This window comes from Bufo bufo, chromosome 5 (genome assembly GCF_905171765.1).
Source record: "Bufo bufo chromosome 5, aBufBuf1.1, whole genome shotgun sequence".
NCBI lineage: Eukaryota > Metazoa > Chordata > Amphibia > Anura > Bufonidae > Bufo > Bufo bufo.
The window spans coordinates 216,461,144-216,487,323 of record NC_053393.1 but is presented as its reverse complement, the minus strand read 5'-3'; the positions used below and the strand labels follow the sequence as shown (position 1 = coordinate 216,487,323).

The 26,180-nt window shown below is 42.7% G+C and overlaps 2 protein-coding genes across 2 annotated transcripts in view; both read right to left on the bottom strand.

Moving 5' to 3' along the window:
* The window catches only part of CNTNAP2 (contactin associated protein 2), a 2,268,074-nt gene that overhangs the window by 126,706 nt on the left and 2,115,188 nt on the right, over positions 1-26,180 (bottom strand). Inside the window, exons 18-20 of the mRNA XM_040431924.1 lie at positions 22,184-22,420; positions 13,016-13,252; positions 11,989-12,125 (exon numbers count right to left, since the gene is read on the bottom strand). Coding sequence (XP_040287858.1) covers positions 11,989-12,125; positions 13,016-13,252; positions 22,184-22,420 — 611 coding nt within the window. The remainder of the gene's footprint in view (positions 1-11,988; positions 12,126-13,015; positions 13,253-22,183; positions 22,421-26,180) is intronic.
* LOC121001043 (carboxymethylenebutenolidase homolog) overlaps positions 1-26,180 on the bottom strand; it is a 921,426-nt gene that overhangs the window by 191,183 nt on the left and 704,063 nt on the right. The window lies entirely within an intron of this gene.

The window sequence follows — 26,180 nt, the reverse complement described above, 5'->3', positions numbered from 1 at the left end:
TCTGCTGCACACAGACTCTTGCTCCTCCTAACAGTCTGGACTGGGCTCTTATACCAGACTGATTGTTCCACCTGGTGCGGCCTCTGACCTGCTGATTGACAGCAAAGAAATGGAAACTCCTGCCATATCTCTTCCCTAGCAGCCGTGAGGCCTGTCACTGCCTCACACTGGCAAAAATAAGAGTACAAAAGTACCACCGATTAGCTCTTGGTTGTAGCCACTGAAAACCACTAAAGGGGTTTTCTGAGACTTATATACTGATGATCTATCGTCTGGATAGGTAATCAATATCTGATCAGCTGTTTGAGAAGGCACCGGCACTTGCAGTAGCACCACAGCCTTCTCTAAGCTTTCCCTAGTCCAAGTGACATCACGATTAAAGCAAATGGGGCTGAGTGGCAATTAGAGATGAGCGTACTTTTTAAAAATTCGATTCGGCCGGTTCGCCGAATTTCAGGAATAAACTCGGTTCGATCCAAATTTATTCACGGCGAATCACGTTAAAAAACAGCTATTTCCTGGCTGCAGAGAGCCTTTATAGTGGTGTAGAACACTGTGCCTTGCAGTAACACGCATAGGGAGTCTGCTCTAGTAGTGAAATAATACTGTGAGTCAGTATGACATTCAGATGACAGGCGTCGCTCTTAGAATCACTGCACACTTCACTTATTTGGGCAGTCACAGGGCCAAAACTGACCAAATAACTCAAGTATGAACTCAGCCTTACAGGTCGATGTTAGCGCCAATAAGAAGCGTACTCCTTTTACACCGTTGTCAGATGATTCCACATAGATGTCTACAGAACCTGTTCTATTAAACGCTTATACAAATAGAGCCCCCCGACAGAGTGGACAGGGTGTCAGCAGTAAGTTTGTGTTGACGTCACTGATTATTTTGCCCTTCCTTTGATCCATCAGAACAATAACCCCCAAAAAACAGATCCTGTCTGTTAAAGGGATTCTGTCATGACATTTGAGGCCTATAACCTAAACATATGGCCAGGTCCCTACTAATAACCTGAATCCGAAACTGTCCTTATTAAATGTGCCTGTGGCTCTATTAGCACATAAAACAGGTTTTTATAACTTGTCATTCACCTACCTAAGGTGTCCAAGGGGACGTCGCTTCAGACAGGGTACCCGGCTGCAGTCATCTCCGTCTGGTGCCCAGCGCCGCCTTCCCACTAGAAATCGCCGCCCTCCCTTTCTATAGAGCCGCCTTCCTTACCTCAGCGCCGCCTCCCTCAGCCAGATCCTGCGCGCTAGGTATAACCTGATGCGCCCGTGCGGACTCCTGGCAGCGGCCTCATTGAGCGAAGTGCGCATGCGCCGGCCGGCGTACTTCGCTTAAACCTGCCTTGACCGCCCTAATGCAGCCATCCTCTCACAGCCGCACGGGATCTGGCTGAGGGAGCGGACGATTTTGGAGGCGGTGCTGAGGGAGGCGGCACAGAGGTGAGGAAAGCGGCTCTATAGAAAGGGAGGGCGGCGATTTCTAGTGGGAAGGCGGCGCTGGGCACCAGACGGAGATGGCTGCAGCTGGGCACCCTGTATGAAGCGACGTTCCCTTGGACACCTTAGGTAGGTGAATGACAGGTTATAAAAACCTGTTTTATGTGCTAATAGAGCCACAGGCACATTTAATAAGGACAGTTTCGGATTTAGGTTATTAGTAGGGACCTGGCCATATGTTTAGGTTATAGGCCTCAAATGTCATGACAGAATCCCTTTAAGCATCCTCCTTCACTGGGTCAGCATTTGGTCAGTAATTCATCAGTATTGCTAATGCCAAAAAAAAACAGGAGTGGATCCAAAACAGTTTTGTACCCACTCCTGCCTTTGGCTACCAAATCACAAGCAAATTCTCATGGGACTATACAGGCCTTAAAGCTGCTACACAGACAGGATCTGTTGTGCGTCTCATTTTTCCTTCCTTCTGACAGATCAGAAGAAGGGTCAAATAAATGATGATGTCAGCCAGGCCGAAAAGGCAAAATATTGGCCCAGTCATGAAGTGGGGAGGGTAGGAACAGCATGAGAAGTTCACAGAGTGGCCCTATGACATAGTGGTGAGGTGGTAGCAGCATGAGGAGACCACAAAGTGGCCCAATGACAGAGTCTGGAGGTGGCGGCAGCATCAGGAGGCCACAGAGTGGCAAAATTACCATGTGTGGAGGTGGCGGCAACACCAGGAGGCCACAGAGTGGCACAATGACAGTGTGGAGGTGGCAGCAGCATGAGGAGACCACACAGTGGCAAGGTGACATAGTGTGGAGGTGGCAGCAGCATGAGAAGACCGCAGAGTGGCAAAGTGACAAAGTGTGGAGTTGGCAGCTGCATCAGGAGACCACAGAGTGGCAAGGTGACATAGTGTGGAGGTGGAAACCGCATAAGGAGACCACAGAGTGGCAAGGTGACATAGTGTGGAGGTGGCAGCAGCATGAGGAGATCATAGAGTGGCAAGGTGATATAGTGTGGAGGTGGCAGCAGCATGAGGAGACCACAGAGTGACCCGGTGACCGAGTGGGGATGTAGGTTGCAATACTAGTACCAGCTGAATATGGTGGGTGAAAGAAGGAGCACTTGGCATCAGATGTGTGGCATCAGGCGGGTAGCAGCATCAGAATAGTAGCTGAGGCAGGTAGCCCGAAGAAACCGGTTTCTTTTGTCAAAGTGTTGTTGTTGCACCATGTATGATCTAGTCTGATGCATCAGGCATTGGTGGGTGGAAATCCTGGCTGATCCACACCTGATTCATCTTGACAAAGGTCAGTCTCTCCACATTTTACATGGAAAGGCGAGTTCTTCTTGGGGTAACTATGGCCCCCGCTGCACTAAACACCCCCTCTGATGCCACACTACTGGCCGGGCAGGACAGCCTTTCCAGTGCAAACTCGGCCAGTTGCGGCCACAAATCCAGTTTGGCTGCCTAGTAGTCCAGCAGATCTTCAATGACAGATGGCAGGGTGCACTCCAAGTATGCCACCACCTGCAGGTTCAGGTTCTGCTCTATGTCTAGCTGCTGGGGAGTCGTTTCTTCACTATGCGGGTGAAGAAAGCTGCTCATCAGTGACTCTAGACTCAGGCTGCTGCTGATTGAGCTGGTAATGCTTGTGCAACCCCACCCCTCCCCAGCAGTCGTGGCAGTGGAACGTGAGCACAGAGGGCCCCCCGGTCAGACCTGCGAAAGGATGGACGATGGCGCAGATAGGCAGTGGCCAACTGACTACATAGGATGTCTTTATAGTAGTTCAGTTTGTCCTCCCTCTCAGTGGGTGTAAAAAAGGCCCCCATTTTGGACCAGTAGCGATGGTCCAACAAGGTGGAGAGCTAGAAGTCATCCCTCTGCCGAATGGTGACAATTTGCCTGTCACTACGCAAGCAAGTGAGCATGCATTGGGCCATTTGTGCAAGTGACTCAGAGAGACAACCTGCCTCCATCTCCACTGCATACTACCACAGTGTGTCTGGGTCCTCTGCCTCCTCTTCCTCATCGCCCTGTAGCTCCTCTGGCTGCTCCTGCTCCTCCTCTCCTGTCACCTGTGTATAAAAACCACCCATTTCGCTACACATTGCTTGTGCTCCAATGTCCTCCTCCAGTTCAGCCCCCACAGGGCTCATGTGGCCGTAAGATCTAGTCGCCACGTTTCTAGTCCCCTGACCAGCTATATTTACCAGCATCTGTGTCAGGACAAGAAGCAGTGGAATGACATTGCTCACCCCGTAGTCCTGGCGACTGACAAATAACGTGGCCTCCTCAAAGAGCCTGAGCAAATGGCAGGTGTCATGCATGAGCTGCCACTGGCTGACATTGAAGTTACACAGGGGAGTACACCTGTCCGCTTGGATCATCAAGAAATCATTTATGGCCTTTCTCTGTTTGTATAGAGGGTGGAATTCCAATGGGTGGAAAGTCGCATATCAGCCTATGTTGGGTGATGCCGTTCTGCCGCTGCAGCTCAAGTAGGGTTTGCTTTGCAGTGTACGAGTAGCTGAAGTGCATGCAAAGTTTAATGACCATTTTTAGGATGTCTTGCAGATGGGTGAAAGACTTCAGAAACCGCTTGACAACCAGATTGAACACTTGTGTCACCATGGTTCCAATTTTGAGTTGTCGCAGAGAAAGCTAGGATTTGATTTCTTAATGAATGACAGAGCAGTTCCTCCTCTGTGTGACTCCATTCGCCCAAGCAAACGAGGTGCAGAACAGCGTGACACTGCCGTGCCCTGCACATGTGGTATGCTGGAGGGACACTGCGAATTGTCCCTGCAGTGGAGGCTGAGGACACAGTGGAGGATGAGGAGACAGAGGCAGACATTGTCACAGTAAAATACATGTATTGTCCCTGACTGTAGTTACAGCTCCACACGTCGTGACTGTCGTGCACTTTGGCAGACAATGACAGGCTCAAGGACTGACCCACCTTCTGCTCTACATGTATGTGCAGGGCTGGTACTGCCTTTTTGGCAAAGAAATGAAGTTTTGGGACTCTCCAAGTCGGCTCGGCACAAGCCATCAGTTCTCTGAAAGGTGCAGAGTCCACCACTTAGTAAGGGAGGGACTGCAGCACCAGCAACTTGGACAGGAGCATGTTCAGCTTCTGCACCGTTGGATGAGTGCACGCAGACTGTTGTCTCTTGGCAATCTCTTTGGTGGTCGATTGGCTGACGGAATGACTGATGAGGAGTAGGAGGGTAAGAAAAAAGAGCATCTGGACCTGGATGGTGGAGCCTTGACTTCCTGAAATCGACTGCGTGCCACTGGGTGATGCAGCGGTTGACCACCTCATTGGAGCCACGGTTCTCCCAGGCCACTTTATGGTGATGCTGCATATGTTGACGCAGGGCCATGGTGCAAACATTGACACCCTGGCCACGCTTCACCTTCTGCCCACAGATTCTACATATGGCCATGTTCACCTCCTTCGAAGGCTTAACAAAAAACTGCCACACCGCCGAGTAGGTGATTTTACCCCCAACACTATGCACTGAGTGACTGCTACCCCCACTGCCTCCATGAACCCGTGCACCCCTACTTCTCGGGCAGGTAGGCTCCTGCAAAGCGGGTGGTCTACCCCGGGCACGTTTGGCTCCCAACCTCCCACTGCTGCCACCTTGCTGACTCCCGGCCATGCTATCGACTTGCTGGCTCCGCTGCTGCCTCACGGGCAAGCTGCCACCCTCTTCTCCCGATGATGATGAAGCCCCTTCGTCACCCGGCTCCCAAGTGTGATCAGCTACATCATTATCATTGAGTACTGTCTGCACGTCACTGATGTCCTACTCAACTGTCTCTGGGTCAGTAGCCCGACTGCTCGTAACACCAGCTCCCACGCCACTCTCCTCATCACTCCTTGCCCGCCTAGTGGAGGAAGCGGCGGATGTCTCCTCCATATCTTGGCTTGCCAGTAGCTGCTGACTATCTTCTAGTAGCTCGTCCTCACTGTATAGTGGAGCTGAGCCCACAGCATACAATACTTCTCTGGCTGAGAGAACAGAAAAGGACAGAGGCAGTTTGAGGACAGGCGAGGGCACAGGGCCTGCTCCCGGGTTGCTAAGGGTTGTGCTTGACAAACCCACTCACTCTTGGCTGGGGGTGTCTGATGTCACTTGTGACTAAGTTGAAGATCGAGTCAACCATTTAAGAACCGGTGGGTTGTTGATCAAGACAAGACTGCTAGCTGACACAGGGAGCTCAGGCCTCTCAAAGTGACCCCTGCTACCACGGCCCCTTTCTCTGCTGCGACCTCTGCCTGCGCCAGAAACATTTAGGCCTCTGCCACTCCCGTGTGCAGGGCCTGGCACTTCTCTGTCTGACATACTGTCAGATCAAATAAATAAATCAAAAGAAAAAAAGGAACACCCCAAAAAAGTCTGTAATTTTCTCACTTCACAACACAACGGCAAATAAGCCCTTTTTTTCCCACTAATACACACTGAAAAGGGCTTTACAACATATAACTACACCGCTGAACGGCAAATATATCTTTCTTTTGCCACTAATACACGACAAAAGGGCTTTAGAACATATAACGGCACCGCTGAATGGCAAATATATTTTTATTTTGACACTATTACACGACAAAAACGGCTTTATAACATATAACGGCCCCACTGAACGGCAAATATATTTTTCTTTTGCCACTAACACACGCCACAAAAGGCTTTAGAACATATAATTGCACTGCTGAACTGCAAATATATTTATATTTTGCCACTATTACACAACAAAAAGAGCTTTATAACATATAACTGCACCTCTGAACGGCAAATATATTTTTATTTTTTCACTTATACACACCACAAAAGGCTTTAGAACATATAACTGCACTGCTGAACGGTAAATATATTTTTCTTTTTCCACTTATACGCGCCACAAAAGGCTTTAGAACATATAACTGCAACGCTGAACGGCAAATATATTTTTATTTACATAGTAACATACAGTCGTGGCCAAAGGTTTTGAGAATGACACAAATATTAGTTTTCACAAAGTTTGCTGCTAAACTGCTTTTAGATCTTTGTTTCAGTTGTTTCTGTGATGTAGTGAAATATAATTACATGCACTTCATACGTTTCAAAGGCTTTTATCAACAATTACATGACATTTATGCAAAGAGTCAGTATTTGCAGTGTTGGCCCTTCTTTTTCAGGACCTCTGCAATTCGACTGGGCATGCTCTCAATCAACTTCTAGGCCAATTCCTGACTGATAGCAACCCATTCTGTCATAATCACTTCTTGGAGTTTGTCAGAATTAGTGGGTTTTTGTTTGTCCACCCGCCTCTTGAGGATTGACCACAAGTTCTCAATGGGATTAAGATCTGGGGATTTTCCAGGTCATGGACCCAAAATGTCAACGTTTTGGTCCCCGAGCCACTTAGTTATCACTTTTGCCTTATGGCACGGTGCTCCATCGTGCTGGAAAATGCATTGTTCTTCACCAAACTGTTGTTGGATTGTTGGAAGAAGTTGCTGTTGGAGGGTGTTTTGGTAGCATTATTTATTCATGGCTGTGTTTTTGGGCAAAATTGTGAGTGAGCCTACTCCCTTGGATGAAAAGCAACCCCACACATGAATGGTCTCAGGATGCTTTACTGTTGGCATGACACAGGACTGATGGTAGCGCTCACCTTTTCTACTCCGGACAAGCCTTTTTCCAGATCCCCCAAACAATCGGAAAGAGGCTTCATCGGAGAATATGACTTTGCCCCAGTCCTCAGCAGTCCATTCACCATACTTTCTGCAGAAGATCAATCTGTCCCTGATGTTTTTTTTGGAGAGAAGTGGCTTCTTTGCTGCCCTTCTTGACACCAGGCCATCTTCTAAAAGTCTTCGCCTCACTTTGTGTGCAGATGCGCTCACACCTGCCTGCTGAAATTCCTGAGCAAGCTCTGCACTGGTGGCACTCAGATCCCGCAGCTGAATCCTCTTTAGGAGATGATCCTGGCGCTTGCTGGACTTTCTTGAACTCCCTGAAGCCTTCTTAACAAGAATTGAACCTCTTTCCTTGAAGTTCTTGATGATCCTATAAATTGTTGATTGAGGTGCAATCTTAGTAGCCACAATATCCTTGCCTGTGAAGCCATTTTTATGCAACGCAATGATGGCTGCACGCGTTTCTTTGCAGGTCATCATGGCTAACAATGGAAGAATAATGATTTCAAGCATCACTCTCCTTTTAACATGTCAAGTCTGCCATTTTAACCCAATCAGCCTGACATAATGATCTCCAGCCTTGTGTTCGTCAACATTCTCACCTGAGTTAACAAGATGATTACTGAAATGATCTCAGCAGGTCCTTTAATGACAGCAATGAAATGCAGTGGAAAGGTTTTTTTGGGATTAAGTTAATTTTCATGGCAAAGAAGGACTATGCAATTCATCTGATCACTCTTCATAACATTCTGGAGTATATGCAAATTGCTATTATAAAAACTTAAGCAGCAACTTTTCCAATTTCCAATATTTATGTAATTCTCAAAACTTTTGGCCACGACTGTAGTTTATAAGGCCGAAAAAAGACATCTGTCCATCCAGTTCGGCCTGTTATCCTGCAAGTTGCCACTATTACACAACAAAAAGGGCTTTAGAACATATAACTGCACCGCTAAACGGTAAATATATTTTTCTTTTGCCACTAATACACGCCACAAAAGGCTTTAGAGCATATAAATGCACCACTGAATGGCAAATATATTTTACTTTTGCCACTAATACACGCCACAAAAGGCTTTAGAACATATAACTGCACCGCTGAACGGCAAATATATTTTTATTTTGCCACTATTACACAACAAAAAGGGCTTTAGAACATATAACTGCACCGCTGAACTGCAAATATATTTTTCTTTTGCCACTAATACATTAAAAAAAGGATTCTAATTTTAGCACTTTACCACACAACGACTAATACAAGCCAAAAAATGCTTTACAACATATAACTGCACCGCACAAGGGCAAATAAGGCATAGAAATATTTCCTTGTAATAAACCCTGTTAATGGCTGTAATACCCCAATAACAAGACCGGCTTGCTATTATTACAGAGCTGTATAATGGCAATTTGGGTGCCCAGTCCGTGTAGCAAGGTGTAATAGGAATGTTCCTATTACCCAGGCTGTCACTTCCCCTACTGAACCCTGTTCAACATAAATGCTGTGGAATGATTCATCCCTATCCTTTCCCTACACCTTGAATAATCTTTCTAGCAAGTTTTTTTCTAGCACTGTCCCTAGCGCCTGCTGACGTCTCTCCCTGCACTAAGTACACTGGAAAATGGCAGAATCCAAGATGGCTGAGGCTATTTATTGGACTGTGACATCACAGGGCTGGCTAGCTGCTGATTGGCTGCATGCATGGAATTCTGGGTGATCCCGTCTTCCCAGAGTTCCTTGCTCCATGTCTTCGCAGCAGTCATTTTAGGAAAAAGTGCAATTCGCTACCACGAAGCGTGAGGAAATTGGAATTCGGTGCCACCTGAATTTTTCCTGAAATTCGGATAGACTTCCTCTTTGTCAGCTTCGATTCGCTCATCTCTAGTGGCGATACCAAGCACAGCCACTATACAAAGTATGGTGCTGTGCTTGGTAAGCAGTGAGAACGCAGTTTGTCACCGGTGCCTTCTCAAATAGCTGATTGGCAGGGGTCCCAGGTGTTGGACCCCCACCGATCAGATACTGATGACCTATCCAGAAGATCGGTCATCGGTATATAAGTTTCAGAAAACCTTTTTAAAGGGGTTGTCCGGGTTCAGAGCTGAATCCAGACATATCCCCATTTTGACCCAGGCAGCCCCCCTGACTTGAGTATTGGAGCAGTTCATGCTCCGATGCTCTTCTTTGCCCTGCTCTGAATTGCGCAGGGCAAAGGCATTTTTTGGAGTTTTTTTGGAGTTCCGGTGATGAACCAGGCTCTCCTTAGGGCTGCCAGGCAGAGGCTTCTGCCCAGCAGTGAGCCCGGTGACGTTACCAGCACTGATGGGCAGGCTTTAGCGCTGCCCTAGCCTGTAAAACTGTGACGTCACAGAACACATTGCTGGGAGGAAGCCTCTGCCCGGCTGTGTGTTATGGTAAATAAAAGAGCCCTTGCCTTGCGCAATCCTGCACCGGGCAAGGGAGAGCATCGAAATGCTCCTACACTAACATCAGGGGTGCAATTATGGGTATGTCCAGGTTCAGCTCTGAACCCGGACAACCCCTTTAAGCTAAATAGTGAATAACGAGTCAAAGGACCACTTCCACTGGAAACCAGAACCTCTGCTTAAAGGGAATATATCACCAGGAAATTAACTGTTAAACCAGACACAATGCCTTGTAGGTCTAACTCAGCTAAACCTATTGATAACTTTCACTTAGCAATCTGTAGCTTTATTTCTGGAAATAAGTACTTAAACCATATGCAAATTAGCAGTTAAAGGGGTTTTTCTTACTTCAGCAAATGACATTTATTATATAGAGTAATTTAATGCAAGCCACTTACTATGTATTGTGATTATCCATATTGCTTCCTTTGCTGGCAGGATTAATTTTTCCATCTCATTATACACTGCTCGTTTCCATGGTTATGACCATCTAGCAGTGGTGGTCGTGCTTGCACACTATAGGAAAAAGCACTAGCCTAAGTGAGCTCCAAAGGTCCTGGCAGGAGGAGCAAGGGTGCACAGAGTGATATGTGCCTACCTTCAGTGCACTTAACTACTAATTTACATATTTATTGAAAGTACATTTTCTCCAGAATGAAGCGACGGGTTGCTAAGTGAAAGGCATTATTACATTCAGCTGAACTAGCCTTGGGGGGACAATGGGGGTAGGGGAATTATAGTAGACTAGTGTTTTAGCCTCGTCTATGATATCCCCTGCACTGCCAGAGGATGCGCCTAATTTATGAAGAGTCGTAAGTTAGGAACATCCTCTGGCAGTCTATGTGCCTAAAGTAAAATCTATCCCAGCTCAGAGCTGCTGTAGATGTCAGTCTTCTTTTGCCCCAGAAAACTGATGTAAAAGAAAATAAATATGCTGGGCCAGCTGGCCCTGCCCCTTCCCCGCCATGCCTCCCTCTTGGGAAAGTGACGAGTGTGGTGTAGAAATGCCACCTGCACCTAAATTTAGGTGCAATGGCATTTAAAAAGTCACAAACACATGGAGTAGCATTTAATAATGTCTTTATGCCACAATGGTGACATCAATAAGTCGCAAATTATGGCGCACTTTAAATTTGCAACTTTTGAAGCTTCTTGCCACTAAAGTCGTAAGAAAAGAAGCAGAACTTAGCGGTAAGGGGGGGGGGGGGAGCGGAATTAACTTCTTAATAAATTAGGCGCATCTCACTCTGGTGTAGAGGAATAAAGACTGGTGTATATGAACACCAGTCTTCATAAAGGTCCCTTCATGTTTGCAACTTTTTACACCAGAAAACTCATGTGGGGGGAATGATAAATTCCCCCCATTGTGCCTGGTTTAGTAGTAATTCTCTTGGTGACAGCTGAGATGTTACTCTTGAGATGTTCCTCCACTTTGTACACCACCTCTTTACTGGAGTAAGATTGCAACAATTTTTGTGACTTAAAAAAAAAAAGTTGCAGTTGATAGACCTGGCTTAAATCAGCTTGACAGAATAATTATGCCCACTGTCCCACCAACTTTTCAAAACTCGAGTAAGTGGTGTAAAAAATACAACATGTGGCAAAATGTTTGCAAAAATAAGCCCACAAAGTCACAAAGCTTTATTTTGTGACCCTTTGAAGTCAGAATTCCGGGGTCTAAGGCTTGAGAAATTCCTTCCCATTATTCCGTGTTTTAGGTCTGTTAGGTTGCATTATTCCCTGTGATAAGAGAAGTATAATGAGCTTAGGCGATCTTGGGGACTGGTAAAGGAGGCTAACCAAAGGTAGGGAACAAATTATAAGCTCTTTATAGAGTTCTTTCATATAAAGATCAATGGACTAATTACAAATTCTGCAATGCATCTATGATATACCCCAAGTTAATCTTATAAAAGAAAAACTTCATTCATCGCATAATTTTACACAAATAAAGTCATGGTAAGGCTGTGTTCACACTTCTATTAACAATTTCCATTTCTGCTCCATCACAGGAGCAGAAAAATTGAAATAACAGTGCTGCATCCATTCAATGATGGGCACCATTGACTTAAAATGGACCTGTCCAGTTTCCATCATGGTGTCCATCATTTTGATGGATAGAATAGTGCAGCATTAAGGAATTTCTGAAGGAGGATCCTAATGGAGCTTCTAATGGAAATGTGAACCAGTAGATACCAGTTATGTTCAGCCTTGAAAAATGTAGCAAAATACATAAAGCAACATAGAAAAAAGTGTGTGTAAAGGAGGTCTAACAGCATTGCTCCCATTTTTAAAAATTAAATAATCAGTGCACATACAGATGCCTTGAATAACTGCAAATACTATAAAAACTATTGGTATTTTTACCATTTGAAATGGTGTTGTTGGCTGTAAGGAGTATTTTATACCTGGAATATGATGTTCCTTCCAGCTCGGGTGATATTGACATTGTGTGGTTGCCCGTTAGCCAAATTTTTATGATCAGTGATATCAACAATAAAAGGCTCTTTGGTGCCTCCTAAATTGTACCGAATTTGTAAGATACCTAAAAAAGTAAAAACGGAAAGCGAGAAAGCATTATTGAGTAGAATCTATTATTTTTGACATGATGTTAAAGAGGACCTTTCACCACTCCTGACATTCCTGTTTTAATAGCTTCATGCATTCCCCATGTAATAACGATGCTGGAACAGAGGGGAGGTAACAATTTGAAGCTATTAAAATAGGCATGTCAGGACTGGTGAAAGGTCATCTTTAAGTACCCAGTAAACAGAATAAATCAACCATTAATAATAATAACAGTTTTCATGGTATATGCTGCCATTGGAGAAATCATAACACATGGGACAAAGTCAGCAATATGACAGGCAAAAGCACTCTGGAAATAAAAAGTGATGACATATCACTACTGTATACCGTCAATTTCCAAATATGGTTCTGGGACTTCTACAAACCTCAGCAGGGACTGACAGCAGTGCTAGTTCATGCTCCCAACCGCTATCTGTGCTGGGTCTGTGCTACTGCTTACTGTCCAGAAGGTGACCAGGACCACCTGTGTGCAGGAAAGCCGCTGAGGGTGCCTTGGTTCTTTTGTTCTTGTGATTAGGCAAAGGTCGCAAAGACTGGACTCCCATTAATTGTAATAAACATTTGATACCCTGTAGATAGGTGAGCTGTTATTGGGATTGTAGAGCTCAATAGTATCTTAGAGCCCACTGGAGACATGTGAGACCAAGCACAAGTTGGTCCTATCCCTTTATTTGCAAACAGTGGTTACTTTAGGAAAACATATGATATAACATATAAAAAGTTTTGATTTGTGGGGTAGAAGTGCTGACATAGCATCCTCTTATCGCTGCAAGAGCCGGAAGTGAGACAGACTCATTAGAAAGTCTATGGGTCCGTCTATAAAGGGAAGTTCCTTTTAATGCTTACCAGGTGGCTTCAAGAGCACCGCCATATAGTCCTGGGAATATGAACTGACATACACAAGGATACAAGGTGTCTTGGTAGTGCTGAAGCTAAAAAGCAGCTCTTCTTTTGCTAAAGAAATATCTGAGGCTGATGACTGTTGAACAATAAATACATCTTTTGGACTGACGACTGCTGAAGTAGATGCTGTGTGGAAACTATATTTCAGCCAGGTACCTTCCTCAAAATATCCACCAACAGCTACAATAGAGAACAAAGGCATATTAGAATACAATATTTACGGCGCATGAAGAAATTACGAATGACAAAATAAAGGGTCTCATTCACAACTATCTCAGGCCATGATGTAAAATTAGTTGTATAAAGCTTTTGTTATTTTGTTATTGCTGTGCTTGTAATAATTGTGCTAGGCTATGATTCAATATCATTCCATTTAAGCGTGAGCGGGTTCAGGACCGGGTTCGGTCTGAACTTTGAGCAGGACTGTGTTCGGTCCGAACTTTGCGGGACCAGCGGAACCAGGTTGAACTTTGAGCAGGATGGTTTCGGTCTGAACTTTGCTATTTTTTGGACGGCAGACGAACCCAAATCTTTTCAGATTAGTTTAGAATAAATCCACATTATTACACATGTCGGCAGGAAAAAAGCACTAGGAATGGGGAGGGCTTGCACTGATTGGCTCCCAGGCTGAAGGACAGCCTGGATGAGCCAGTCAGTGCTGCAGCAGGCAGGGAGGTGCCCTAGCAGAACGAGCAGCACGCCATTCTGTGTTGGGCTGTGAATGAGGTTGGTTGGGTCTTACAGTGTCTGCCAGGAAAATGATCTTAGGGAGTCAAGGAGAGTGAAAAAGCAAATTAGGGACAGTAAGTTTCCACACGGTTAAAATGTACTTTTTTTTTTTTTTGGGGGGGGGTTTAATTTAATTAAGCACCATATGTGCATGATTAATGCGTCAATACCGACATTTTCTCACAGCTCAGGCTGATTCTGATGAATAGATCTAGCCTTGATGGCAGTGCACCATCTTTCCACACGGTTGAAATTGAAACATTTTTTTTAGGGGGGGTTCAATTTAATTAAGCAGTATACATATATCAGTACTGCATCAGTGCCAACATTTTCTCATAGCTCCGGCTGATTCCGGATGAATAGACTTCGCCTTGCTGGTGGTGCCCCATCTTGCCACTGTTGCTGTCTGTCTGCCTACCATCATATTCTGTATGGCTGCTGCGGCATGCATCATGCTACTAATATGAGATGAGCGAATCGACTACGGATGAAACATCCAAAGTCGATTTGCATAAAACTTTGTTATAATACTCCTGCTCCATACAGTATTAGGGCCCTTTCACACTTGCGTTCTTTTCTTCCGGCATAGAGTTCCGTCGTCGGGGCTCTATGCCGGAAGAATCCTGATCAGTTTTATCCTAATGCATTCTGAATGGAGAGAAATACGTTCAGGATGCATCAGGATGTCTTCAGTTCCGGACCGGAACGTTTTTTGACCGGAGAAAATACCGCAGCATGCTGCGCTTTTTGCTCCGGCCAAAAATCCTGAACACTTACCGCAAGGCCGGATCCGGAATTAATGCACATTGAAGGCATTAATCCGGATCCGGCCTTAAGCTAAACGTCGTTTCGGCGAATTACCGGATCCGACGTTTAGCTTTTTCTGAATGGTTACCATGGCTGCCAAGATGCTAAAGTCCTGGCAGCCATGGTAAAGTGTAGTGGGGAGCGGGGGAGCAGTATACTTACCATCCGTGCGTCTCCCCGGGCAATCCAGAGTGACGTCAGGGCGCCCCACGCTCATGGATGACGTGATCGCATGGACACGTCATCCATGCGCATGGGGCGCTCTGACGTCATGCTGGAGCGCCCCAGGAGCCGCACGGACTGTAAGTATACCGCTCCCCCGCTCCCCGCTCCTACTATGGCAACCAGGACTTTAATAGCGTCCTGGGTGCCATAGTAACACTGAACGCATTTTGAAGACGGATCCGTCTTCAAATGCTTTCAGTTCACTTGCGTTTTTCCGGATCCGGCGTGTAATTCCGGCAAATGGAGTACACGCCGGATCTGGACAACGCAAGTGTGAAAGAGCCCTAAGAACAAAGTCTTTTTTCTAAACTAACTACAGGTTAGTAACTTTTATAGTGATTTTCTAATCTTTTATTTATACTAATTTCATCCATCATATGAGATTGATGGCTCATCACATTCACTATTTACATATCGCCATTCAATTGTAGCAATGGAATATGTAAGACATATAAGCTAGGATTATGTTATTTGTGGTCTTCCTGAGGACTGCGGATAAACCTACCCAAGGTATCTTATTTCTTTGATCTACTTTATTTTTATTACTTATGTCTCAATATAACTTTTCCCTTTTTCATAATAATTTACAATTTACACTCATTTTATTCCTCTGATTATAATGGACCTTATTAATCTCACCAGGGCTCCAGTGTCATTAATATACTGCTGGGCTCCGAATTTATGTTCATTTTTGATATTGCTTTGTTTTCTCCTGAACAAATATGAGTCCCACTGGTTCCATTTACCTCTAAGAACACAATGTAAAAATCTATATAATTGACAAAAGCCATTAAAGAAGAAAAGAACATCTTCAATATTCCCTGAAGAAAACATTCGAAGCACAACCTTATGGCACTAACTTAAATTTATAGCGAGCATGCCAATCACAAAACTGCAAAAGCTTTGGTAAAGCATGCTTAAATACTTAAAGCGTTGCAGGCATTTTGAGGTAACGTGGCATGCGTTGAATTATAGTAACAGCTGGTAGCATAGCACCTTTAATGCAGTGGTCTGGGACCTCCTTATACTAGATAATATAAAACTTAACTTTTACTTAATTATTAAAAAAGTCTAACATTGATACAAAAAGTGCTCAAAATATTCAGTAGTCCAGGTTAAATAAAGGTTCAGATAGCTAAGGCTATCTTTTTTGTATCAATGTTAGACTTTTTAAATAATTAAGTAAAAGTTAAGTTTTATATTATCTAGTATAAGGAGGTCCCAGACTACTATATTAATTACACTGAACAAAAATATAAACCCAACACTTTCGGTTTTGCTCCCATTTTGCATGAGCTGAACTCAACGATCGAAAACATTTTCTACATACACAAAAAAAAACATTAATCTCAAATATTGTTGACAAATCTGTCTAAATCTGTGTTAGTGAGCACTTCTCCTTTGCCGAGATAATCCATCCCACCTCACAGGTGTGGCATATCAAGGTGCTGATTAGACAGCATAAATATTGCACAGGTGTGCCTTAGACTTCCCACAATAAAAGGACCACTCTGAAATGTGCAGTTTGAGCACACAGCACAATGCCACGGATGTCGCAACGTTTGAGGGAACGTGCAATTGGCATGCTGACTGCAGGAATGTCTACCAGAGCTGTTTCCCGTGCAATGAATGTTCATTTCTCTACCATAAGCCGTCTCTAAAGGCGTTTCAGAGAATTTAGCAGTACATACAACTGGCCTCACAACAGCAGACCACGTGTAACCACACCAGCCCAGGACCTCCACATCCAGCATGTTCACCTACATGATCATCTGAGATCAGCCACCAAGACAGCTGCAGCAGCAATCGGTTTGCATAACCAAAGAATTACTGCACAAACTGTCAAACCGTCTCAGGGAAGCTCATCTGCATGCTCTTCGTCCTCATCGGGGTCTGGACCTGACTGCAGTTCGTCGTCGTAACCGACTTGAGTGGGCACATGCTCACATTCGATAGCGTCTGGCACTTTGGAGAGGCGTTCTGTTCATGAATGGACACTGTTTTCACTGTTCAGGGCAGATGGCAGACAGTGTGTGTGGCGTCGTGTGTGTGAGCGGTTTGTGGAAAGTTGTGGATCGAGTGGCCCATGGTGGCGGTGGGGTTATGGTATGGGCAGGCGAATGTCATGAACAACGAACACAGGTGCATTTTATTGATGGCATTTTGAATGCACAGAGATACCGTGACGAGATCCTGAGGCCCATTGTTGTGCCATTCATCCACGACCATCACCTCATGTTGCAGCATGATAATGCACAGCCCCATATTGCAAGTATCTGAACATGATTCCTGGAAGCTGAAAACATCCCAGTTCTTGCATGGCCAGCATACTCACCGGACATGTCACCCATTGAGCATGTTTGGTATGCTCTGGGTCGGCGTATCCGACAGCGTGTTCCAGTTCCTGCCAATATTCTGCAACTTCGCACAGCTATTGAAGAGGAGTGGACCAACATTCCACAGGCCACAATCAACAACCTGATCAACTCTATGCGACGGAGATGTGTTGCACTGCGGGAGGCAAATGGTGGCCACACCAGATACTCACTGGTTTTCTGACCCCCTCCATTCCCCCTAATAAGGCAAAACTGTGCAGATTTTAGAGTGGCCTTTTATTGTGGGAAGTCTAAGGCACACCTGTGCAATATTCATGCTGTATAATCAGCATCTTGATATGCCACACCTGTGAGGTGGGGTGCATTATCTCGGCAAAGGAGAAGTGCTCACAAACACAGATTTAGACAGATTTGTCAACAATATTTGAGAGTAATGGGTCTTTTGTGTATGTAGAAAATGTTTCAGATCTTTGAGTTCAGCTCATGCAAAATGGGAGCAAAACTGAAAGTGTTGCGTTTATATTTTTGTTCAGTTTATATAATACTCCCTGGGTCAAACTGACAATAATATACATCATTAGTTAGACGTGTATATGATATAGTATAGCACCTTATATCAATTCTATATCAAGTATAGTACTGCCTCAGGCTTTATGGAGATGATCACATAACTCATACAGTACATGTGGTATAGATTTTTAATGAGGTGGTAGTTTTAATGTTTCATTCTTACCCATCTACACCCAAAATTTGTGAGTAGAACTAGCAGTTAATTTCTGACCACACATATCTAGCTCATCAATGTACCGGTAATATTTTAAAGAATTCCATAGTCTCAAGGCAAATGGTTTATAGATAAGCTGGTATTTCATTGTAATTCTTAATGTCTTGAAATTGCACATTTAACCCCTTAAGGACTCTATTTCACCTTAAGGACTTGGCCATTTTTTGCAAATCTGACTAGTGTCACTTTAAGTGCTGATAACTTTAAAACGCTTTGCCTTATCAAGGCCATTCAGAGATCATTTTTTCGTCACATATTGTACTTCATGACACTGGTAAAATGAAGTAAAAAAAATTCATTTTTATTTATAAAAAAATAGCAAATTTACCAAAAACTTGTAAAAAAATAGCAAATTTCCAAGTTTCAATTTCTCTACTTCTATAATACATAGTAATAGCTCCAAAAATAGTTATTACTTTACATTCCCCATATGTCTACTTCATGTTTGGATCATTTTGGGAATGATATTTTATTTTTTGGGGATGTTACAAGGCTTAGAAGTTTAGAAGCAAATCTTGAAATTTTTCAGAAATTTTCAAAAACCCAATTTTTAGGGACCAGATCAGGTCTGAAGTCACTTTCCGAGGCTTACATAATAGAAACCACCCAAAAATGACCACATTCTATAAACTACACCCCTCAAGGTATTCAAAACAGATTTTACAAACTTTATTAACCCTTTTGGTGTTCCACAAGAATTAATGGAAAATAGAGATACAATTTCAAAATTTCACTTTTTTGGCATATTTTCCATTTTAATAATTTTTTTCCAGTTACAAAGCAAGGGTTAACAGCCAAACCAAACTCAATATTTATGGCCCTGATTCTGTAGTTTACAGAAACACCCCATATGTGGTAGTAAACCGCTGTATGGGCACACGGCAGGGCGCAGAAGGAAAGCAATGCCATACGGTTTTTGGAAGGCAGGTTTTGCTGGACTGTTTTTTTTTACACCATGTCCCATTTGAAGCCATCCTGATGCACCCCTAGAGTAGAAACTCCATAAAAGTGACCCCATCTAAGAAACTACACCCCTCAAGGTATTCAAAACAGATTTTACAAACATCGTTAACCCTTTAGGTGTTCCACAAGAGTTATTGGCAAATGGAGATGAAATTTCAGGTCTGAAGTCACTTTCCGAGGCTTACATAATAGAAACCACCCAAAAATGACCACATTCTATAAACTACACCCCTCAAGGTATTCAAAACAGATTTTACTAACTTTATTAACCCTTTTGGTGTTCCACAAGAATTAATGGAAAATAGAGATACAATTTCAAAATTTCACTTTTTTGGCATATTTTCCATTTTAATAATTTTTTTCCAGTTACAAAGCAAGGGTTAACAGCCAAACCAAACTCAATATTTATGGCCCTGATTCTGTAGTTTACAGAAACACCCCATATGTTGTCGTAAACGGCTGTATGGGCACACGGCAGGGCGCAGAAGGAAAGGAATGCCATACAGTTTTTGTAAGGCAGATTTTACTGGACTGTTTTTTTTTTACACCATGTCCCATTTGAAGCCCCCCTGATGCACCCCTACAGTAGAAACTCCAAAAAAGTGACCCCATTTTAGAAACTACTGGATAGGGTGGCAGTATTGTTGGTACTAGTTTAGGGTACATATGCTTTTTGGTTGCTCTATATTACACTTTTTGTGAGGCAAGGTAACAAGAAATAGCTGTTTTGGCACCGTTTTTATTTTTTGTTATTTACAACATTCATCTGACAGGTTAGATCATGTGATATTTTTATAGACCAGGTTGTCACGGATGCGGCGATACCTAATATGTATACTTTTTTTTATTTATGTAAGTTTAACACAATGATTTCTTTTTTTAAACAAAAAATAATAATGTTTTAGTGTTTCTATAGTCTGAGAGCCATAATTTTTTCAGTTTTTGGGCGATTACCTTGGGTAGGGTCTGATTTTTGCGGGATGAGATGACGGTTTTAATGGCACTATTTTGGGGTGCACATGACTTTTTGATCGCTTGCTATTACACTTTTTGTGATGGAAGGTGACAAAAAATGGTTTATTTAGCACAGTTTTTATTTTTAATTTTTTACGGTGTTCATTTGAGCGGTTAGGTCATGTGATATTTTTATAGAGCCAGTCGATACGGACGCGGCGATACCTAATATGTATACTTTTTTTTTATTTATGTAAGTTTTACACAATAATATCATTTTTGAAACAAAAAAAATCATGTTTTAGTGTCTCCAAATTCTGAGAGCCATAGTTTTTTCAGTTTTTGGGCGATTATCTTAGGTAGGGTCTCATTTTTTGCGGGATGAGATGACGCTTTGATTGGCACTATTTTGGGGTGCATATGACTTTTTGATCGCTTGCTATTAGTCTTTATGTGATGTAAGGTGACAAAAAATGGTTTATTTAGCACAGTTTTTTTTTATTTATTTTTTTACAGTGTTTATCTGAGGGGTTAGGTCATGTAATATGTTTATAGAGCCGGTCGATATGGACGCGGTGATACCTAATATGTCAACTATTTTTTCCCAATTTTATTTGGGGAAAATTACGTTTTTGTTTATTTTTACTTGAAATTTTTAATTTTTTGGGAGGAAAACTTTATTTTTTCACCTTTTTTTTCACTTTTTTTTTTGTCCCACTTTGGGACTTCAAATTTTGGGGGTCTAATCCCTTTTACAATGCATTCTAATACTTCTGTATTGGAATGCATTGGCTGTATGAGTAATTCTGTGAGTATTACTAATACAGCTTCCGGCCTGTGAGATCCAGGGGGCTGGATCTCACAGGCTCGTCACCGGAAGGCAGCGCAGATGCTTAGGCATCGCGCTGCCTTCCATGCCGTTATGTCCCCCCTACAGCCGCATGGGGACCCGATGGCACCGCCGCAACCACAGGTAAAAGCCGCAAACCGCAGGTCTGAATTGACCTGCGGTTTGCGGCGATCTCCGACACGGGGGGGTCACGAGACCCCACCCGGCGTTGTGACAGGATGCCCGCTGAATAATTTCAGCCAGGATGCCCGCTGAATAATTTCAGCGGACATCCTGTTCCGATCACCGCCCGCAGCGCCGCAATCTAGTTTTAAACTTAGGACGTACCAATACGTCCTAAGTCCTTAAGGGGTTAAGCCTTGGAAAACTATAAAATCCCAATGACGTCAGTAGGATGGCTTTTTTCTAGTCTAGGTAAGGAGCACAATTTTAGTCTTCCTGCCTATTTGGTATAGTTGGCTACTTGTTTAGTTACTAGTGATAATAACATATTATCTGAAACACCATGGGGGTCATTTATTAAGACCGGTGTTTTAGACGCCGGTCTTAATATTGCCTATAGCTGGTGGTGGATCCGTCAGAGTTATGTAGAGGCGCCGGCCTCTACATAACTTGGGAAGATCCATAACCGCTTCTAAATGTAAGACAACTTCCTTGCTGTCTTACATTTAGACAATTTTCTAAACCTAAACAAGGCCTAGAAAATGGTAAATGATACGAGTATAACGGCCTGTTCCCTTTCCTGCCCGTTTGTTAGACCTGACGTGAGTGGGGAAAATTCACAATCTGCACCAGAAATACACCTAATGTAGGTATATTTCTGGTTAATAAATGCCCCCTCATGTCTGTAAACCTCTTGGTGTATGGTATGTATAGTTATTTAGACCAAAACAAAGATTATTTGTCACTGTAATTAAACTCATACAAAGACGGATGGACTGGTAAGTAGTCCAGTGATCTTAATGGAAAACCGCACTACCTAAATTATACTCAGGAAATGGCAGAAGGATGTGGCAGTGGTTCTCGTGTATTGAAAAAGCTGACTTCAGGCTACATTGCTTTTAACCTCTTACATCTGTTTTTCTCTAGGGTTCCCAGATCTTGTAACACTTGCTATACTATAGGAAAAAGCCTCCTCCCCCACTGAAAACTTTAGAAGATAGAAAACACCCTCATGCTGTATATGAAAACAATACCATAATTACAATCCATTAAATGTTTTGTTCAAATGACTATATTGAAATGTGCAAAATGTCTTAGGCACCAGAGGTGCAAAATTATCAGATAAATATGGCAGTAAAAAGGTTAATGTATGTTGGAAAAGCATATAAATCTGTGACCTCTAAGTCCATTGATATGAACACAAGATTAAGAGATGCTCATTACACGCAGAGCCAAGCAGAACCTACAGAATAATAATTAGATCATTATAATATATTCTGGAATAGATATTCATTTCTTACCATTTATACAGTTGCTCCCGTCATAAGCAGTCCTGGAACAATCACATTTGTAACCCTTGTATAGTTCGTTACATGTGCCACCATTTCTGCAGAGGTTTTTGAAGCTGGTACAGTGTCCCGAACAGCCAGGCTTTACACCTTGGGTAGCTTTTGCTCTCTCTTCCAAGTCTAATGGAATGCCATTCACTCTTAAAGCACGAATGCAACCTAGAAATCCTTTCTGATCTCCTGCAGCACCTGCATATACAAGGAAGGCAACATTGTTAATGACCATCTATAAGAAAATGAAGATTTGAGCCAGACCTTGTCACTTTTAATCAATGTTTTCTGCCTAACTGATTAGGCTGTCTATGTGTTCATACCAATCTTCTAAAGTCAGATCTTGAAAAAATTGTTTTCTCGTGTCTATCACACTTGGTTGCATGTAAGTTACATTGCTAGCTATAATTATATTTAAAGGGGTTGTCTGGGAAGGGAAGGTCATCGATTTCAGATCGGCGAGTGTCCTACTTCTGACACCCCCTGATCAACTGTTTGAGAAGGTAATGGTGCTCCAGTGAGCACTGTGGCCTCCCCGCTGCTTACCAAGCACAGTGACGTCCATTGGATAGCAGCTATGCTTGGTGTTGCAGCTCAGCCCCATTCACTTAAATGGGACTGAGCCGAACCTAGATCATGTGACCGATGAGCGCAATGTCACGGGCCTAGGAAGAGGCCACATCACTCACTGGAGCACCATGGCCTCTTCAAACAGCTGATTGGCATAGGTGCTGAGAGTCAGACTCCCCCACAATCAGATATCGATGGTCTATCCTGAGGATAGGCCAACAATATGAAAATCTTATACAACCCCGTTAACTGGAACACACAACATATAAGTAAAAATAAACCATGATATAATATTATTCATGATACCTATTAGTGTTGAGCGAAGCGAGCTTTGGATGTTTCATCCGAAGTTGCTTTGTTCAAAAGTTCGGAATAATAATCAAGTTTTAAAGTAGTTTTCCACTTTAAAAATCAATTACCGAAGTTATTCAACGAAGTCACGTGCGACTTTGTGAATAACTAACTTCGGCTCATCAGAGCCCATACATTCTAATACTGTACGGAGACGAATCTCCATGCAATATTATTCCGAAGTTTTAACATAGTAACTTCGGATTATGCATTCGAAGCTCGCTTCGCTCAACACTACTACTTATGAAATAGTAACAATTTTACATGCATTATTTTTTGTCATAGCATAGTATTTTCGTCCTCCTCTTCTACTGTGTAAAAAAATAAAATTATTGGAAAAAATATATATATATATAAAAAAAAAAAAATATATAGAAACAATTCTTTAGAAATGTTTCATCATAAGCCCAGGTTAGCTATATCTTCTTCCCAATCTGACTAATGGCCATCATTAGAGCTCTTGAATAGGTTTTTACCCAGCTTATAAGTTTTACAAAATGCAGGCTTGTCTAGCTATGTAGACTTGCCTAGGTCTACATAGAGTCAGACTGGCCCTAGTTGCATGCTAGGGGGTTCTATGGTGGGGCCCGGTTCTCAAACCATTAATGGGTCCTACTGGTGCAGTTGTATACTAAAGGATTCTATGGTGGGTTCAGGTTCTCAAATCATCAATGGGTGCTACTGGTCCAGTTGTGTACTAGGGGATTCTACAGTGGGTCCAGGTTCTCAAACTATTAATCGGTCCTGAAGGTCCATCTGAAGACAACCCCATTAGAAGCTAATCTCAAGTGGCAAAACCCTCAAAATAATATTGTGGTTGGCCCAAATCACAGCAGTCCATCATTATATTTACACATACTCGAGATATTGCATGGAAATGGGTGAAGAAACTGAAAAAAACTGAGGTGCCCTTTTACAAAAAATTGGTAGTGGTACACGCCTAGATACTTTTGTAAGGTATTAAATATAATAAGTATCAGAAATTTATAGGTTATAACCATATGTGCCCACCCAGTGTAAAGTGTGCTAGTGGCCATTTTTTTAATGAAAAATGAAGGAATCGTGAGTAGAGCAGTCTACCAGTCACGTTATGTTTTATTTACTGTTTTAATTTATTCAACATTTTATAGCATTAGATTTTTTACCTAACTATAGTCATTTAAATGACAATAAGTAAACTGTGTGACAATAAAGAGCGTATACCTTGTAACCTTACACAACAACAAAAAAAAGCCATATGAAATTATATACTGGAATATTAGATATATGATTGAATGAATTTTGTTTTGAACTGTCCTATTACGTTGATGTACTGTAGTAGAAAGGACAAGGCTTGAGACCTTCACTGTTCCTGAACTTCTACTTTATTACAATGACTATCCATAAAACAGAATCCCGTTTTCTGAACGTTACATTTGAATTAGAGGAATCCATCTTATTTACTAAGTGTGGTTATGGGATGTAATTGAATGAATTCTTCACCATGGCCCATTCAGTCACTTAGCACCATTGTAATTGGTTCTTATATGAAAAACATTACACAATTTACATAATGTTCCTTTTTCTTTCAAGCTGAACATTCAAGCAAATGAATGAATATTGTGATTTTTTTTCCTGTCTTGTAGATGGATATTCAAAGTGGTGTGGAAAAAATATATTTCTAAAAATTGTTCATCCATTCTAGAAATACTAATACTGTATGTCGGGTCTGTTGACCCAGGATCTGTGGCTTCTACCGCACAAGGTTTTTTGCCTTCCTCCTGATCAACTTGTAGGATAACAGGCTGAACTGGATGTACAGATGTCTATCTTCAGCCTTACACTTACTATATGTAGAACCAAAGTTATTAATTTAATTTATTGATTGAGCCCTTTCTTCATTGGGGTTCACAATCTAAATTCCAAATCAATCTATCTGTATGTTTCTGGTGTGTAGAAGGAGACTGCAGAACCAGGAGAAGATCTATTTGGATTTGCCATTTCCCTTTGATTATAACACATAGCTCTATTAGTTCGCTGGAGGGGTACTGTAGTTCAGTTTTGTCAAATAATATTGTGATTTTTACTGTTAGGCTAGTTCGGGATCAGCCTGCGGGATCAGTCACTGCTGGACACTGTCGAATGCGGTTCAGACCTATTAACTATAATGGGGTACGGGGGAGATCTGTCAGAAATCCGGCAAATATGCAGAGAATCAGCCAGACAAATACCGCTGTGATCAGTGTTTTTTTCCGGCCAATTCCTGTCATTCTATGCCGGATGTATACTGTCATGGAACAAAAGAAGAGACCTGGCAGCTAGGCTGCGGCCTGCAGCATGGGACATAGGAGTCTGGTGGCTGACCCTGGTTCTGGAGGCCAGAAGATAACCAGTGGGATCTGCCAGGCAGAACCAAGAAAACTGCTAAAGAAGGTCCTTATGGACCAAAATGTTTGGTATATGACTGGATCATGAACTTTGGATGTGAAATTGCATAATAAAATCTATATTCAGAATTGCATATCTTAACCTGAGTGAATTTGTGCTACATTCTATGCCGGAAGAGAGAGCCAGAATGGAAACGGGCCTTAGGCTTGGCGACCAAGAAGTATCTTCTCTGGACTTTTACAGTACAAGGACATAGATATATCAATTTTTTACAACCTGTTTCGAAATCATAAGTTACAGGCGAAAAATGCTGATAAATCAGAGACCCTGTGTTCATTAAAGGAGTTTTTCAGCCAGATAATAAGAATAGATTGCTTAATGCATTAAAATTGATTACACTAACTTATATACTTTCAACATGATCAGTCCTAATGTCCCACTACCAGTGCCGGATTGGTTTCCTCCGCCCAGTCTCTGCAACAGCCATAATGGAGAAAGGGGCTGGCTTAGCTCTTGCATTGAGCCACACAGTCGGCTACCTTGAAGCATATCACTAGTCACTTGATGGCATGGAAAGACACGAATGGACTCCCTTTCTGTGGAAGTGCATCAGAATCGGCACTATTAATGGGACATAGGAACAGGTATCATGTTGAAAGTATATTAGAAA